The 15,998-nt window shown below is 41.3% G+C and overlaps 1 protein-coding gene across 1 annotated transcript; it reads right to left on the bottom strand.

The window, feature by feature from the left end:
- Positions 1-984: 984 nt before the first annotated feature.
- Positions 985-15,960, bottom strand: scamp2 (secretory carrier membrane protein 2). Its single transcript, XM_020456906.2, has 9 exons — positions 15,798-15,960; positions 9,314-9,391; positions 9,035-9,121; positions 8,547-8,661; positions 7,954-8,082; positions 7,113-7,272; positions 6,570-6,671; positions 4,877-4,994; positions 985-4,237 (listed from the first exon to the last, which is right to left on the bottom strand). Exons 1-9 carry the CDS (start codon positions 15,852-15,854, stop codon positions 4,088-4,090), a joined length of 996 nt encoding a protein of 331 aa, XP_020312495.2. The 5' UTR covers positions 15,855-15,960; the 3' UTR covers positions 985-4,087.
- Between the last annotated feature and the right edge of the window lie 38 nt (positions 15,961-15,998).

Consider the following 15,998-nt stretch of genomic DNA (forward strand, 5'->3'; position numbering starts at 1 on the left):
TCCTCTGCCCATAATTGCTTTGTTTGTCTTATAAATAGCTGCCGTGTAATGTACCTGTAAAGCATCAGGAGAATTTCCCTGGGTCTCTGTGTCTGGCCGTCCTGTGCTCGGATTGATCAGTGTGCAAGGTCGGGTGGTTGACGGGTTAGCTGGGACACTGTCTGGCCCCATTTGGTGATGGTGGAGAATAAAAGGAAAACAGGAGGCTGGGTTGTTATTCTGGGCTGCAGCCAGACTCCCCTGGGGAGAGAAGGATGAGCCTCACCTGCTGTTCAGCCTTTACTGCAAAGTCACTGCAGCGACAGTGGAGTAGTAATAATAATAATAATAATAATCATTAGGTGGGTGCTTACATTTGTCCTATTTCTCTAATGTAAGACGTTTTTTTGTTTGTTGCATATCCTACTCCCCCGGAGAGTGGGGTCAGAGCCAGGGATCAGCCATTACTGATAGTGACCTTAGAGCAATTAGGGTTACGTGTCTTGCTCAAGGGCACAGACATAATTTTCACCTAGTCAGCTCGGGATTTGAACCAGCAACGTTTCAGTTACTGGTCCAACACTCCGAACCGCTAGGCTGCCTGCCACCCTAATGGGTCAAGGGCTTCGCTACAGGGAACATCCAATGTACTACATTTGTGAAGAAAATACAATGAAGGCCACACTGCATTTCAACATTGTTCCTATTCGAAATACTTTAGATTTGCATGCTTCCTTCCTAGTTTCCTAAATGTGTAGAGCACGTCGGTATAGAGAAAGTGTAGAGCCTGTCGGTTCTGATATCACTAGATTGGTAAAAGCAACGCAACAGAAGCCTTGCTCTTATCTATCCAATCGTGTAAGATCAGGGATCACTTCAAGGAAATTATGGATTTTAAAAAGAGTTTTAACAGGGCCTAAGAATCCAAAGTAGCCCTTTGAGACATCACTAATGAAAAGATCCTGAGTAAACTTATGATCTCAATTTAAAAACACAAAAATTGTATCAATTAAAGCAACCATTTTTATTAGATAGACACTAAGTTAACTATTAACATTGAAATACAAAAAGGCAATATATAATTCTCCACTCCCAATACATTGCAGGCAAATGGTCATATTCACACAGATATTAAGAAAACTAAATATATTTCAATATCAAGTAACAATGATTCAGAAAATTAAATATTTACCCATTAGTAAACCATTAGCTTGAATATTACATTCTTCATAAGAGTTATTGATTTGCTTAGTTGATCTCGGACAATTGTTACATTTAAACAGACAATGAATACATACTCTTGTGAAGGTGACAAATGAAAATGACAAAATAGATAGTTTACATCAATCCCATTCACAAATAATTTAGGTGCTGGTCTTCCTCTAGGAAACTTAGGGAAAAATCTATTCTGTTACAGTAGCTAGGTTTCCATCCAATTGACGACAGATTTTCATCCGAATATTCAAAAATCCACAAAAAAACAATCCTACACACATTTTCCCACAGGAGTTACGTTTCCATCAAATTGATTTGTGGATAAAATGCTGGGCGTGATGACATATTGGATATAAAAATAACTTTTGCGGATAAATTCCCATTTTCTTTTTAAAGAAAAAAAAAAGGAATGGGTTTCCATCGTATTTTCAACTCTACAGATTGTCACAGCAAATGCTGCGTTTCATAGAGAATGTGCCCATTCTGGTTTTGGCACGTGTGCTCTAGCCAACAGCTCGCAGATACAGTGCAGGTATAGCCCACTACACGATGAGATTATTAAAATGGACAAAAAGAGCAAGATTATGTTTGTCAAACGGCAGCCAAGCATCACCAAAATAAGACCCTCGATATTTATTGGAAAGGAGCATCAAGCCCATCACCTTGCACTTTCACCACCCTGTGAAGTTCATCATCATTTATTTCATCTGTAGCCGAATAAACTGCATGTTTTCTCAACGAGCAGTAGTGGGAGGACCACACAACATGACTCCCAAGTTGTTTTTCTCTCTCTCTCTCAATATGATGGTTATTATTCACCTCTATTGCTCGCGTAATTCATTTCATTGACACAAAAAGAGCCCACCTTGCCTAGATTTTTTTGTTCTGTCGATATAAAAAAATATAAAAAATAATAATCTAACATCTACTTTACACTCATACAAAAAGTTGGATGGAAACCTGGTTATTAAGAAATACTTTTCTTGTATTTTGTTTTAAACCACTCAGCACTACCTTATCCAGCTTTGACCGACAACCACTTCCCCCTGAAGTATAATTTTTTTTAAATCAAAGTGGAGCAAAAATCTATTTCGCATTGTTCACGTTTAGTCAGTGTCAAATCCATAGAATACAACAAAGCAATCATTTGTAGTTAGGATTAGGAATTTCAGTCTAACCGATACCTTTTTCACACTACTGAGCTAAGCTGAGCTGTAGTGCACTGGCCTGGTTACTCATCCTCCATAGTTGACTGAACCGTACTGGAAAGAATATTGTGAAAAGAAAACACGACATGGGTCGACACGATACTACGAAAAGGTATTCGTCTCAATTCTCTTTCAATTCTTCCTTCAATCATGTCATTTTTCCCATAAAAAAGGTTAAGGCTTGGTTACCGTAGAAACCAATGGCAACAGAGGCAAACTCAATAGGTGACACCTCACACAGGCATTGGTCAAGGCTTTGGTCAAGGCTTTGGTCAAGGCACAGGTCACAGCTTTGGTTAAAGGTGGAGTCCACGCCAAAATCCAAGTTTGCCAGATGCCACCATACCGTAAAAGGTGTGACTATCACAGAGTGGGCCTTTAAATTGTAGGCAGAGTCTATTCCGTGCTATCTGCACTAAGATCCCCATTGGTTTGAGATTGTAGGCAGAGTCTATTCCGTGCTATCTGCACTAAGATCCCCATTGGTTTGAGATTGTAGGCAGAGTCTATTCCGTGCTATCTGCACTAAGATCCCCATTGGTTTGAGATTGAGGCCGACACGTTTCTTTGAAGGCATGTGTAGTGATATCACAGACATTGTGAAATAGACCACTTTGAGGGTATGAAAACGACAAAACTTTGGTTTCGGGGTGAACTGTCCCATTAAGTTATATGGGACAGTATATACTGACAAACCGACCTATATTCAACCCATTCTTACACAACACCAGTCTCTCATTGCCAAAGCCAATAAGCAGACGACAAACACAGAAGGCACTTTCTACAACGTGAAAAGATTGAAAACCAAAGTACCTCGTTTTGACGAGAACTGTCTGAAAAGGCGAAATGGTGTAAATCTGAAAAGGACATTAGATTGTGATGCGCAAGTATAATGGCAAATGTGCATTTAATAATTACAGTAGCCCTGGTAACTAATAACCTAGGTGATTATCATAGTTCTTCTAGACTGAGTGCCCACTAAACTAAACTAAACTAAACTGAATGCTTTTCATTCAGGCGTCACCCTACGGAACACAAACACTCATTCTCTTCATTAGCGTTGAAATTGAAGGATGCTGAAAAGCCACCAGCGTTGGAGTCCCAACATGTGGTTACTTTACAACACAGTCAGACATGCGAGCAGGTATATACAAAGACTGAATTGACAACAAGCATAAAGCAAACAAACACGCCATCTTCTCTATGACACGACCAGGACACACACACACACACACACACACACACACACCTAAAAGAGAACATCGACACATATGCGAACAGAGGACATTGCAAAAAATAAAAAAGTGCACAAATACTGAAAAACATCGCAAGATTTCGCAATCATTCGACTTTCCATTCTGAAAAAGCACAGCGGGGACAATTTCCTACTCAAGTGCCCTTTTTTTTTGGGGGGGGGGGGGGCTGTCAGGTGACCACAGCTCATATATTTAAAAAAACAACAGATCCCAGATCAGGCCTTACGGAAGCCCCAGCAGACAGACTGCTGGGTCAAGTCAATGGTGGTTTCTTCGACAGAGGCTCCATGGTATGACCTATAAGGGATTGCTGACAGCAGGTTGTGGGGGATCCATCCCCATCCCAGAAAGGTGGTGTGTTGGTGGGCGTTGGATGGATGGAAGAGGGGAAGGGCGTATCTGGGGGGTTAAGTTAGCCCGGCCCTGGGTCTAGTTGTTCCCCTGAAAAGCTCCGGAGGCGGCGGAGGAGGCTGCGGAGGTGGCGGCCGTCTGGAAGGACTTGTTGGTGAGCACGCCCTGGGAGAACTCCTGCTGGGCCTTCTGGAAGCTGGCCCCGGTACGCCGGTACTGGCTGTGCACCTGGGAAAGGAGGAGACCCAGAGCTTTAGGGTCTATAGATTCTATACTGATAGGTGTAGAGGTGGTATTTGTTTTATGGCTGGGATAATATACCAGTATCGCGATACTCATTAGTATCGTGGGCAAGGAAACCAAACACAAAGAAGAGTTAACTTCTTTAGGAAAACAGCCCTAATGTTGGAAACAAACGTAATTATGTTGTCATCCAGAGTCACATGTATTTATTTTCCATGCTGTGGCACAACATTTCATTTCATTTAAAAAATTACAGCAGGTAATTTTTTTTCATCATTTTTGCCAAAACATTCCTGGCCCTAATTTGTAGTGGGATGTAGCAGTCAGTCTTTATTGTCGAATGTAGAACATAAACTGAGCGAGTACGTTAGTCAATTGCAGTCATGTAGAGTACCAGTCATGTGTTCTCGTAAGAACGGTATACCGTAGCTTGAACAGAAGTGAACAATGGGATTTGTAGTCATCGCGTCGATACAAGTTTACAGTAAAGCACCACAGTCATACTGGAGAAGAAAAAAAAATAGTGCTCAGTCACAATTTTTTTTAAAAACAAACAACTGTTTTGTCCCCAAGTCTGGGTATGTACAGTTATGACATACAGGTAGGTACTGTAACGCCACATACCATCTTCAGTAGGATGACTGACAGCACAGCGCAGACGGTGAAGAAGCAAGCCACCACGATCATGATGGCTCCCACTGCCTTGTTGGTGCTGATGATTGTGAACGAGGCGATCCAACCACTTGGAATCAAAGAGAGGGATCCATATAGGGTCATTTGTTTCATTTAGTCTAATATGTGAATGTATTGTCCAATGAAATTATGTTCTAAAATGTATGCTATTCACCATTGAACCATATTCTTTGGTTTCAATTCACAATATTTATAGAATTTCCCAAAATACTCTATTTCATTGACGATGGGGGGGGTCTAATTTATGAAAAATATTTTCAGATAAGTTAATATAATTGATCGACTATTCAAAGCAATGCATCTGTTGAGTTCTGCTAGATTGTACTAAGCTATTCACTTTTGACAATGAACCACCTGGAGGTCATCCTCAGCGACATTTATTTATCTGTTATTTTACCAGGTAAGTTGACTGAGAACACGTTCTCATTTGCAGCAACGACCTGGGGAATAGTTACAGGGGAGAGGAGGGGGATGAATGAGCCAATTGTAAACTGGTAATTATTAGGTGACCGTGATGGTTTGAGGGCCAGATTGGGAATTTAGCCAGGACACCGGGGTTAACACTCGTACGATAAGTGCCATGGGATCTTTAATGACCTCAGAGAGTCAGGACACCTGTTTAACGTCCCATCCAAAAGACGGCACCCTACACAGGGAAGTGTCCCCAAATCACTGCCCTGGGGAATTGGGATATTCTTTTAGACCAGAGGAAAGAGTGCCTCCTACTGTCCCTCCAACACCACTTCCAGCAGCATCTGGTCTCCCATCCAGGAACTGACCAGGACCAACCCTGCTTAGCTTCAGAAGCAAGCCAGCAGTGGTATGCAGGGTGGTATGCTGCTGGCATACACCATTCTGACTAAGAGCCAAATTGTAAGCAGAGTAAGAAGCTTCATGTTTAAATCAGACAAAGGAAAGCACAACTGAACAGATGGATATCAGGTAAGAAAGACCCGAGGCCTTGGGAGAATCTCAATTGCATTTCCTTGATTCCCAACCTTCTCATACAACGGGTTCCGAGAACGAGGTGAGGAAAGAGGATGCAAGGAATCAAGCAAACGCAATTTACATTCTCCCCTCTTTTTGAATTGCATTTTTCCCCCAGAAACATCCACTTGGCAGACCTAAACAAATAGGATGGATAGGTGTAAGCAAAATGGTTCTGCCTAGCCTCACCACAGGACATAGGGGACCGTTCACCATATTGCTTGCTTACACCCACTGTATCTAATTCGCTCAGATCTGCCAACACTGACGATGGGGGGGGGGGGGTTGTTTCTGGATGGGGTTGTAGTATTGGAAGAGGGCCAGGATAGGAAAGTTACTGCAGGAAGAGCAGAAGGAGCCAAAGCCTCTCACTTACAGAGGAGTCTTTATGAGGAAAGAGAGACTCTAGTAGGAGGTAATCTGTCAAAGACATGACAAGAAGAGTGAGAGTGGAGATGGGTGAGATAAAGAGAGATAGAGAGAAATCACAAAGGCCAGCATGTACACCTCCGTACGTACACACAGAGGTGCAAAAAAACATGGGCACACACGCACAAAAACACATATGTGCACTACCCCCCCCTCCACATACAGAGTGCAAAAAAACATCTATAGCGTCCCATTCACTCAGACCCACCTGTTTCCCCACTTGGGGATGCCCACAGACTGGATGACGAACAACACCACTTGGCAGAAGAACACAAAGAAGAACAAGAAGAAACTAAAGGAGCTGTCCGTCCTGCAAAAAAAGTGAGAGCGAGGGCACACAGGGTTGAGCCAACGCACATTGGATGTTAATTCCATAACCGAATCAGGCAGTTCTTTGGGAAGTAAAACCCTTCATTTTACGAACTACTCTGTGCCTCCGTGTTTGGTCCGTCCCTTACAGGTATTTGGCTATTGGACAGGATGCCATCAACATCAAAAATGTCATTGTACTACTGGGCATGAAAGTCAAGACTGAAAAATAACTTCTAATGCAAGTATTTAAACCTTCCTTCAACACTGCAATGTTAAAACGTTGTCCACCAGTGCAATGCAAATAAATTGGGTGCCAAAATGTGCTTGACGCAAATATGGTAAGAAATGAATTGAGATTGGGGCCAAAACAGGAAAACTGTCCCTTTAAGCTATTCCATAATTCCAACGCAACAGTAGGTCAGTCAATCCTTGTACTCACTTGAAGGCCTTGTAGACGGGTCTGTACCAGCAGAGGAAGGAGCAGGGGGCGAACAGGATCAACCAGAGGATGGACAGGCCAAAGTCCACACCGTACGAGGAATCCGCAGTGAAGTAGGCCAAACATGCCAGCAGGTTGAGGAACAGAGTCACGCAGTGGACTGGGGGGAGGGAGAGGGTTGCATTCATTAGGCACCAAATGGAAGAAAACTGACAAACATGGCGAGGCAACCTGGTCTCATTTTTGTTTTCCGTTGCAAAACTTATGGAATTGTTTTAAGAGGGTCATACCATGGATCATTTAGCTATTTGATTTGGAATTTTATGGCCCGGTACCGGGATACCTTCAGACGAGTCTTGTGGACATTGTAAAGCAAAACATGTACAACATCTATGCGTTTGTGACAGTCTCAGCATTTGATGGCGGAGTCATATTAGTTTGGAGCCCAAACCGTTCGGACGCTACAGACAGAAATCGGCTGTACCGATTTCAGACGAGGCCCGTGAAAACGTATCCTGGCCTGACAAACACCGCTGTAGCTCTGCCACCTTCCACCAGAGATGCGGGAAGGCCGACATGGGAGGATGTGGTGGATTGAGACCCAGCCCGTGCAACAAACAGTGTATCTGTAGCTTCAGCTTTTCAATGGGGATTTTGTTATTCTGCTCTTTAGACCTCCACACGGACATAAACTCGATGGGGTATTAAAGAAGGGTGGGCAGTGCGTCACATTACAATATAAGTCAGCATCTTTGCGGTATTTAACAAAGTAACAAACCAGTCTCTGTGGTAGTACTGCATGAGCGCACACACACACACACACACACGACAGTATACTTACACATCCACAGATAGTAAATCATCTTGCAGACCTTCTGGTACTCCACGGGAATCTCCTCTGAGAAGTCCTGGTAGAAGCAAGGCTTGATGGGAAAGATCTTGGGAAGAGGTGGCCAGTTGTTTTCTTTGCCTATTACAATAGAAATTCATCGATTAACATTCATCCAATCACTTTTTCCAACAGCTCCATTGCCCAAATGTTAAAATGTATCCAAGCGCCTGACTGATCCTCATCTTTCCCAAGAAGATTATTCCATTCATGAATTAGAATTTCAATTCACTTCCTGGCTTGCCTGAAATGAAGTGGGCATTGACCCCGTCCCTGCTGTAGAGGTAAGGAATGTCAGAGGCAGGGTTGGGGTCAATTTCATTTATTCAGGAAGTGAAATTGAAATTTCAAATTGAAATTCCAGCAATTGCAGTTGTTCTTCCGGAATTACTACATGAAAGTCCTGGAACTTCTGTTATCCTCCTGAATTGTTTAAATTGAAATTGACCCTAAAACTTGTTGAGATGGTAGGATATCTTCAGAGCGCGAGCGGTGTATACAAGGCGTGGCATGTATAGGGAGAGAATAGAGTGTAGGGGAGTGACCTGTGGAGGCTCCCCTGCTCTGAAGTGCCTGCTCTCTGCGATCCAGGTCTGCAGCCTTCCTCTCCAGCTCCTCCTGCTGCCTCAGCAGGCTGGCCTGGGCTGCAGCCGCCGTGGCCTGCAGAGACGGAAGGGGAGAGAGGACAGGTCACCTTTTGGCTGTGTGGTTCACATACATGTATGATAATAATATTAACGTAACCAGTGACTTATCTCATGAAACCACACAAATAGTTTTAGGCAAACAATATATGCTTTTGCTCACGGTAGATGTGTCCCCTTTCTGTCCACTGAGGTAATTTCTGGACTATAAATCTGTCCATTTAAGGGAGCCCTTTTGGCACCCCCAGAAGCAAAAAAATTCCATGTAGCTTAAATCAGTATGGCCAGGTAGACAGTCAAATGTGAAAACGTCTATATTTTCAGTCTCATGCGAAGACGTTGATGGCTTTTGGTTTCATAGTGAACTAGTGACAAGCGCCATCACTGACCTTTGGGCCGGGCTCTGTGGACGGCTGGAGCACGGCAGGCTGGGAAAGGGTGGTGGAAGCCGGAATGGTGGGCCCTGATAGGCCAGCCTGAAACAGGAAAGACACATGGCAGACTGAAAAAAGGTGGGACAAACACCAACACACAATACAGCAATCTGTGATCAACGGGCATCAATCTAGTCCACATGAGTTACTGTAGTTTTAATCAGTGAGTGGTTTGTTGTATTACAGAGTGTGTATGTGTGCGTTCATGCTAGGGTAAAAAGCAGGTCATCTTACCGTCTGATGGTCTGGGAAAGGGTTAAATTGCTCAATGTGGTCTACACCAGAGTTGGTCACTTGTGTAACTGAGGGATCCTGAAACAAAACAGCACATTTTCTCTTCAATATTATGGGCCAATCCACAGTTATGCTTTGACTCAGATGTTTCACTTGAAAATGCATACCAAACGAAAAACTTTTGATTTCAAAGTTTAACAAATGATACAACTCTATGCACAAGGACTACTTTGAACAATTTACACAGAATTTCACAAAAAAACACATTTTTTGTAAGAATTGCGCAGATGCATATTTAATGCGACCACGCTTTCCCAAAAAATTCTGTTAAATATCTACTCTGAATTAAGATTCAAAGAATTCTGCAGAAAGAATGGGATGTCAGCTATGACATGAAAACAAATGCTCTGTTTATTGAACTACAGTATTGAACTACAGTAGGTGAATCAGATTTACATCTGGTAACAGATTTACATCATGGGTCCCCGATCTGTACTATACAGAAATGCATAATTATGAATGTCATTCTCTTCATGGTGATGCATCCTGAATAGGTACACCAAAGATAGAAATATGCAATATCCTTCTTTTGCATATTTTGGTAATATTCCCCCAAACAAGACTACATTTGGTTGGTCCGAACCAGACCAAATCTGAAACAATCACAGAAGTTTGTTTCACAAGTTTGGACATTACAGCTCACTATAGTACAGTAGATATGTAAAGTACAGTACAATACATTTTACAGTACTGCGCTCTTCTTTCCTTTACTGTGTACATTTGAGAAACATAAACATCTGTGATTGGTCCAATTTGGTCTCTCCCTCTTTGTTTAAAGGAAAAAACAGTTATGAGCTGAACATAACAATATGCCAGTGGAAGGGAGGACTGTAGCAAGTTACCCAACTGTGGTTTGTGACTACTATGATTTCCCATTGTAGCCAATTCAGTTGCAGTAATTCCAACACAGATTTTTCGATAATTCAGTTACTGATGAAGTGTTTTTATTTATTTTTTAAATCACTTAGTAATTAAACAAACTTCATATCAGTAAAAACACAAACTAATTGGTAGGTCTACCCTTATCTGTTAGTTTTGTTATTCTCCCTACTCATGAGGGAGAGAAATTAGAAAATATCTTAAAGGTATTTGCATTTTTTGGTAACAGAGTTACAAGGCACAAAGCAAATGTTTCTTGAATTTACAGAAGGCAAATCCTTTCTCCAAAACCAAATATAGGTGTTGATATTATTAATTGGCATGGGTCTTTACTTCAACATTATTCTGTTTTGATCCATTTCTAATAAAATGTTAAGACTTTTTCTGGTAGATGCCCTTTATCCATCTGTTTGACCAGAAATCAAAGCCTTTTTCCAATCCTGAAAATTAGGAATAAGCAAATGGTTTAAACATTTATATATGCCTTCATTTCTCAAAAAGAAAGACTACTGAGCTTGTATTGGACATGCTCCTGTTTGACGTCACATGTTGTTGCTCGTGGGTCCTTTTAGACGGAAACGCCAATATGCAACACTCATTCTTATTATTGCGACATAATCGTCTCATCTAATAGGCCTATTGATCCGTCACAGGAAAGAATGCGACGGAACATTGACAATGTTCACGTGACGCACGTAGCCTTTCATTTCAGAGCTCACGTAAAAAGAGAGCGCTTATGAATTCTTGTGATATCGAATAGCTCAAGACGTTTCATTTCCTGAAGTCAAAAAAAGAAATATAGCAAAAATGTAAAATCAGGGACAACCACATTCATCCCGGAGTCCAGTTTGACTTAATATTTCAGTGGGCATCAGAGAAAAGATTGATGTTCGCCTAAGCTAGGCTAATTATTTACAGGACCGTTTAGAAAACTTCCAAGTAAAGGCTGAATGACCCCTGGCCCGAGAGCAGAGCAATACAAACAAACTAAATCCAGAAGAGACATGAGGGTTGATATGAACAGGTGGGAGTCGGTCTGCTCTCAGCACATGATAATGTGTCACACATGAAGTCATGTGACACATAGGCCTTATAATCTGATCTGGTAGTAGCCATCAGCCCCTCTGACACACCTGGCAGCTTTCCCAAGAAGGATGAAGAGACATCCCTGCCATTTAACAATTCAATCAGTTAAATAGATGGCAAACCGTGGTAATCATTGGTGACCACAAAAATATAGATACAGTGCATTCGGAGAGTATTCAGACTAGAGGTCGACCGATTAGGTTTTTCTTAACGATACCGATTATTGGAGGACCAAAAAAAAGCCGATACCGATTAATCGGACGATTTATTAAATGTATTTGTAATAATGACAATTACAACAATACTGAATGAACACTTATTTTACCTTAATATAATACATCAATAAAATCTATTTACCTCAAATAAATGAAACATGTTCAATTTCGTTTAAATAATGCAAAAACAAAGTGTTGGAGAAGAAAGTAAAAGGGGAATATGTGCCATGTTAGAAAGCTAATGTTTAAGTTCCTTGCTCAGAACATGAGAACATATGAAAGCTGGTGGTTCCTTTTAACACGAGTCTTCAATATTCCCAGGTAAAAAGTTTTAGGTTGTAGTTATTTATTTCGGTTGTAGACTATTTCTCTCTATACAATTTCTATTTCATATACCTTTTGACTATTGGATGTTCTTATAGGCACTTTAGTATTGCCAGGAACTGGGAGACTAGTCAGGATCGAGGGAAAGATGAACGGAGAGAGAGATCCTTGATGAAGTCCTGTGAAGTCCTGAGCACTCTGGAGCAGGTTCTCAGACTGGGGCAAAGGTTCACCTTCCAACAGGACAACAACACTAAGCACACAGCCAAGACAATGCAGGAGTGGCTTCGGGACAAGTCTCTGAATGTCCTTGAGTGGCCAGCCAGAGTCCAGACTTGAACCCGATGGAACATTTCTGGAGAGAACTGAAAATAGCTGTGCAGCGATGCTCCTCATCCAACCTGACAGAGCTTGAGAGGATCTGCAGAAAAGAATGGGAGAAACTCCAGAAAATACAGGTGTGCCAAGCTTCTAGCGTCATAATCAAGAAGACTCTAGGCTGTGATCGCTGCCAAAGGTGCTTCAACAAAGTACTGAGTAAAGGGTCTGAATACTTATGTAAATGTGATATATATCTTTTTTTTGAACCATTTCTAAAAACCTGTTTTTGCTTTGTCATTGTGGGGTATTGTGTGTATATTGATGAGAAAATGTTATGAATTTTAGAATAAGGCTGTAACGTAACAAAATGTGGAAAAAGTCATGGGGTCTGAATTCCTTCAGAATGCACTGTATGTTTGAGGTAGTTTGGGAGACAAATGATGACGGCAGAAACATACATAGCCAAATACCGATAATAAGGTGTAGGCCTAACCACAACAAGAAATACAAGACGGGACGCTCTCTCAACAATACAGTAATAACAACCAGGGAGTGGTGTTGTCTATAGAGAAACCAGTAAACTAGCCTAGCAGCCTACTAGAAAGTAGACCTTGGCAACGTTACACCAGACATTCCTATATAGGCCACCCTGGCAGTGTGTGTGTGTGTGTGTGGTCACCAATGATTACTAAGGTTTTCCAGTTTCACAAACCCACAGCTAAAGGCAAACTCGTATCTAATCCAACGGCGGTTCAGGCTTCATATCAGAATTCATAATTGAGTAATAACGCCCAGAATTGCAATATCAGACATGTGAACAGCAGCTGTGAACTGTAGGCTGAGCTATTTGTTCAGGCGCATACACACCCCGCAAGCAAACAGTCAGTACCCATTGTGAACTAGAGACAGCGAAAGTACAGGAAGAGCGATTGCTTTGCAACTCTTAGCTACCGTTGAAGTTGTAGGTCTGAATCAAAATGTGACGTGGTTACAGTAATACTGTTTTTCACTCTACGAGTAGCAAACACAGAGCGTGCTATATAGCCTACTTGGTATTTGGTTTCTGTAAGTTCTGATTGAAACAGTGGATATGATTTGTTAAGCCTAGATTTTGCATTCTGTCAACATTACACACTTGGCCAGTCCTTTAACTGATGGCAAACGTACTGAAAATTGGTATTGTACACTAAAGTATGCAGCATTCTATATGCAGAGGTATTGTTAGAATATACTGTAAAATACTCAAATGGGACAATGCAACCACCCTAATATTTAATGGACTTACCAGCTGTGGCTCTAGCCAATAGAAGAAGTTTGATCTACTCTACATAGTAATGAGTCACAGGAAACATTACAGAATTTTGCAGAGTTGGAAGATCTCTAGCATTCATTCGGACAAATTCAGCCTACTGCTCTTGATCAAAGATAATTTATATTCATGCCTAGCCTATATGCTATCTCGCTACTGTGCAATTGAGTTTGTTCAGCTTATCTCTCTCACACTTCCTTGATGACCAGTGTGGCCATAAGCATGTTCAATTAATTTTGTTAAAAGTCTATAGAGAGATAGGCCCTTTGTAAAAAGGTGCAGCTAAACTGTAGACCTACAGCCTAGACATCATGGAAGCAATGAAGTCAGTCCACACAGCCTGGTCTCAAACTAGACGTAACATAGTACAGTAAACGTACATCCAGGACACTCAAATTACACTGAACAAAAATATAAAACACAACATGTAAAGTGAAGTCACCAGAAATGTCACCCATTGAGCGAGTTTGGGATGCTCTGGATCGACGTGTACAACAGCATGTTCCAGTTCCCACCAATATCCAACAACTTCGCACAGCCATTGAAGAGGAGTGGGACAACATTCCAAAGGCCACAGTCAACAGCCTGATCAACTCTATGTGAAGGAGATGTGTCGCGCTGCATGAGGCAAAATGGTGGTCACACCAGATACTGACTAGTTTGCTGATCTACGCTCCTACCTTTTACTTAAGGTAACTGTGACCAACAGATGCATATCTGTATTAACAGAAATCCATAGATTAGGGTCTAATGAATTTATTTTAAATAACTGATTTCCTTATATGAACTGTAACTCAGTCAAATCTTTGAAATTGTTGCATGTTGCGTTTATATTTTTGTTCAGTATATGTGTACACTTCTGTGTGTGTGTGTGTGTGTGTGTGTGTGTGTGTAGTGTTTTTGTGTACCATTTTAATTAGGAAAGCAACAGTATTCTGATGCCCTGTGTATTTACTTGAGAGTGTGTGTAAGACTATGTATACTTTTCTGTCTGTCTACCTGTGAACTGTCTGTAAAATCTTTGAAATTGTACCATGTTGCATATATATTTTTGTTTCGTGTAGAATTATATTTTAGGTCATCATGAATCTCATCACGGGCAACTTTAGCAACTTCATACTACTTTTTAGCTACTTAGCATGTTAGCTAACACTCCCCTAACCCTTAACCCCACTAACATTAGCCACCTAGTTAGTGTTAGCAACGATGCTTCAGAAGAGATGGAATCGTATTATGTATTTTGCTACGTCAACAGGCTGTGCGGTGCATTCTGGGGTATTTTGGGACAAAGAGAATTGTCCTTCAAGGAGTGAATGGGAGTCAATTTGGCACTAGCTCAACAACCCAACATTAGCATGAATTTCATCAACATCACAAATATTTTCCGAGATGTGAGATAATTAACTTGCTATCTGTATTATTGTATAGCTTTGGAATCGTGACATCACGTACTGTCAGGGAAAATAGGCAAGCTTCTCGACTCATAACCTGACTCTGAGAAGGGATTGCGTGACAATTATCTTAGCAACCACGTGATGCAGAATAACAACGTGAACACAATTGGTCGATAGTCTGCTGCTTGGGGTATTATATTTGACACATTCCTCCATTGATTGCACAATGGGGGTCCGATCTCCTTTCTCTAATATCTCTGGTGTTAGCAACCTAGCTAATGTTGCCCCAACAAATATGAATTTGTAACATATCATACGCTTTGCAAATTCATAACATATCATACAACATGGATGATGGACATCCACAAATTAATGCATATCATATGAAACGGAACATATATCAGACCAATTGGAGTGTATCGGATTTACATTTACTATGATATGTCTACCCCTGAGTCCAGGTTGGTTCCTATCTAAAGGTAAGCTGAATTGTGTAGGTTTCTGTTGATGAAAAACAGATGACACAGACAATGTGCTCACTAACAGTAGCCTACCCCAAGATCGTATAGCCTATGCCATGGCGTGCTAACTTGTGGAATTCCATATTATTTTGAAAAGAAGTAGTAGACCAGTCTATCAGCTTGTAAACGATTTACTTTATCAAATTTGTATTTAGCCACATTTGCAACTTCCTGTAGCTGAGAGAATGGCGAAACCCCACCCTCATTTGCAGACAATGACAAATTAGAGGCTGAAGCTTTGTCAATCATGCCACGTCGCCCGAATTAAACCCGGAATACACCCAACATGTTTCTTCGTGTTACTTTTTAGCAAATCTTGGTTAAAAGTTAGCAGCAACTTTGTATCAACTCTAGTGTGGAATGAAAGGGTCTTACTTGGAAAGGGTTGACATTGGACGAATCTGCAAATGGGTTATCGTCAAATCCCGACATTTTAATGGCGTTTTATAGATCTCCTCAAAGTATAAACAATACACAGTCCTCCTATCGTTTGATATGCTCCTTTTTATCGCACTGGTAACTTCCTGAAATGGAGTTTAGTGCGCAGACGTTGGTTACGTATGAGATGACGTCTAC

The sequence above is a fragment of the Oncorhynchus kisutch genome, linkage group LG22 (genome assembly GCF_002021735.2).
Source record: "Oncorhynchus kisutch isolate 150728-3 linkage group LG22, Okis_V2, whole genome shotgun sequence".
Lineage (NCBI taxonomy): Eukaryota > Metazoa > Chordata > Actinopteri > Salmoniformes > Salmonidae > Oncorhynchus > Oncorhynchus kisutch.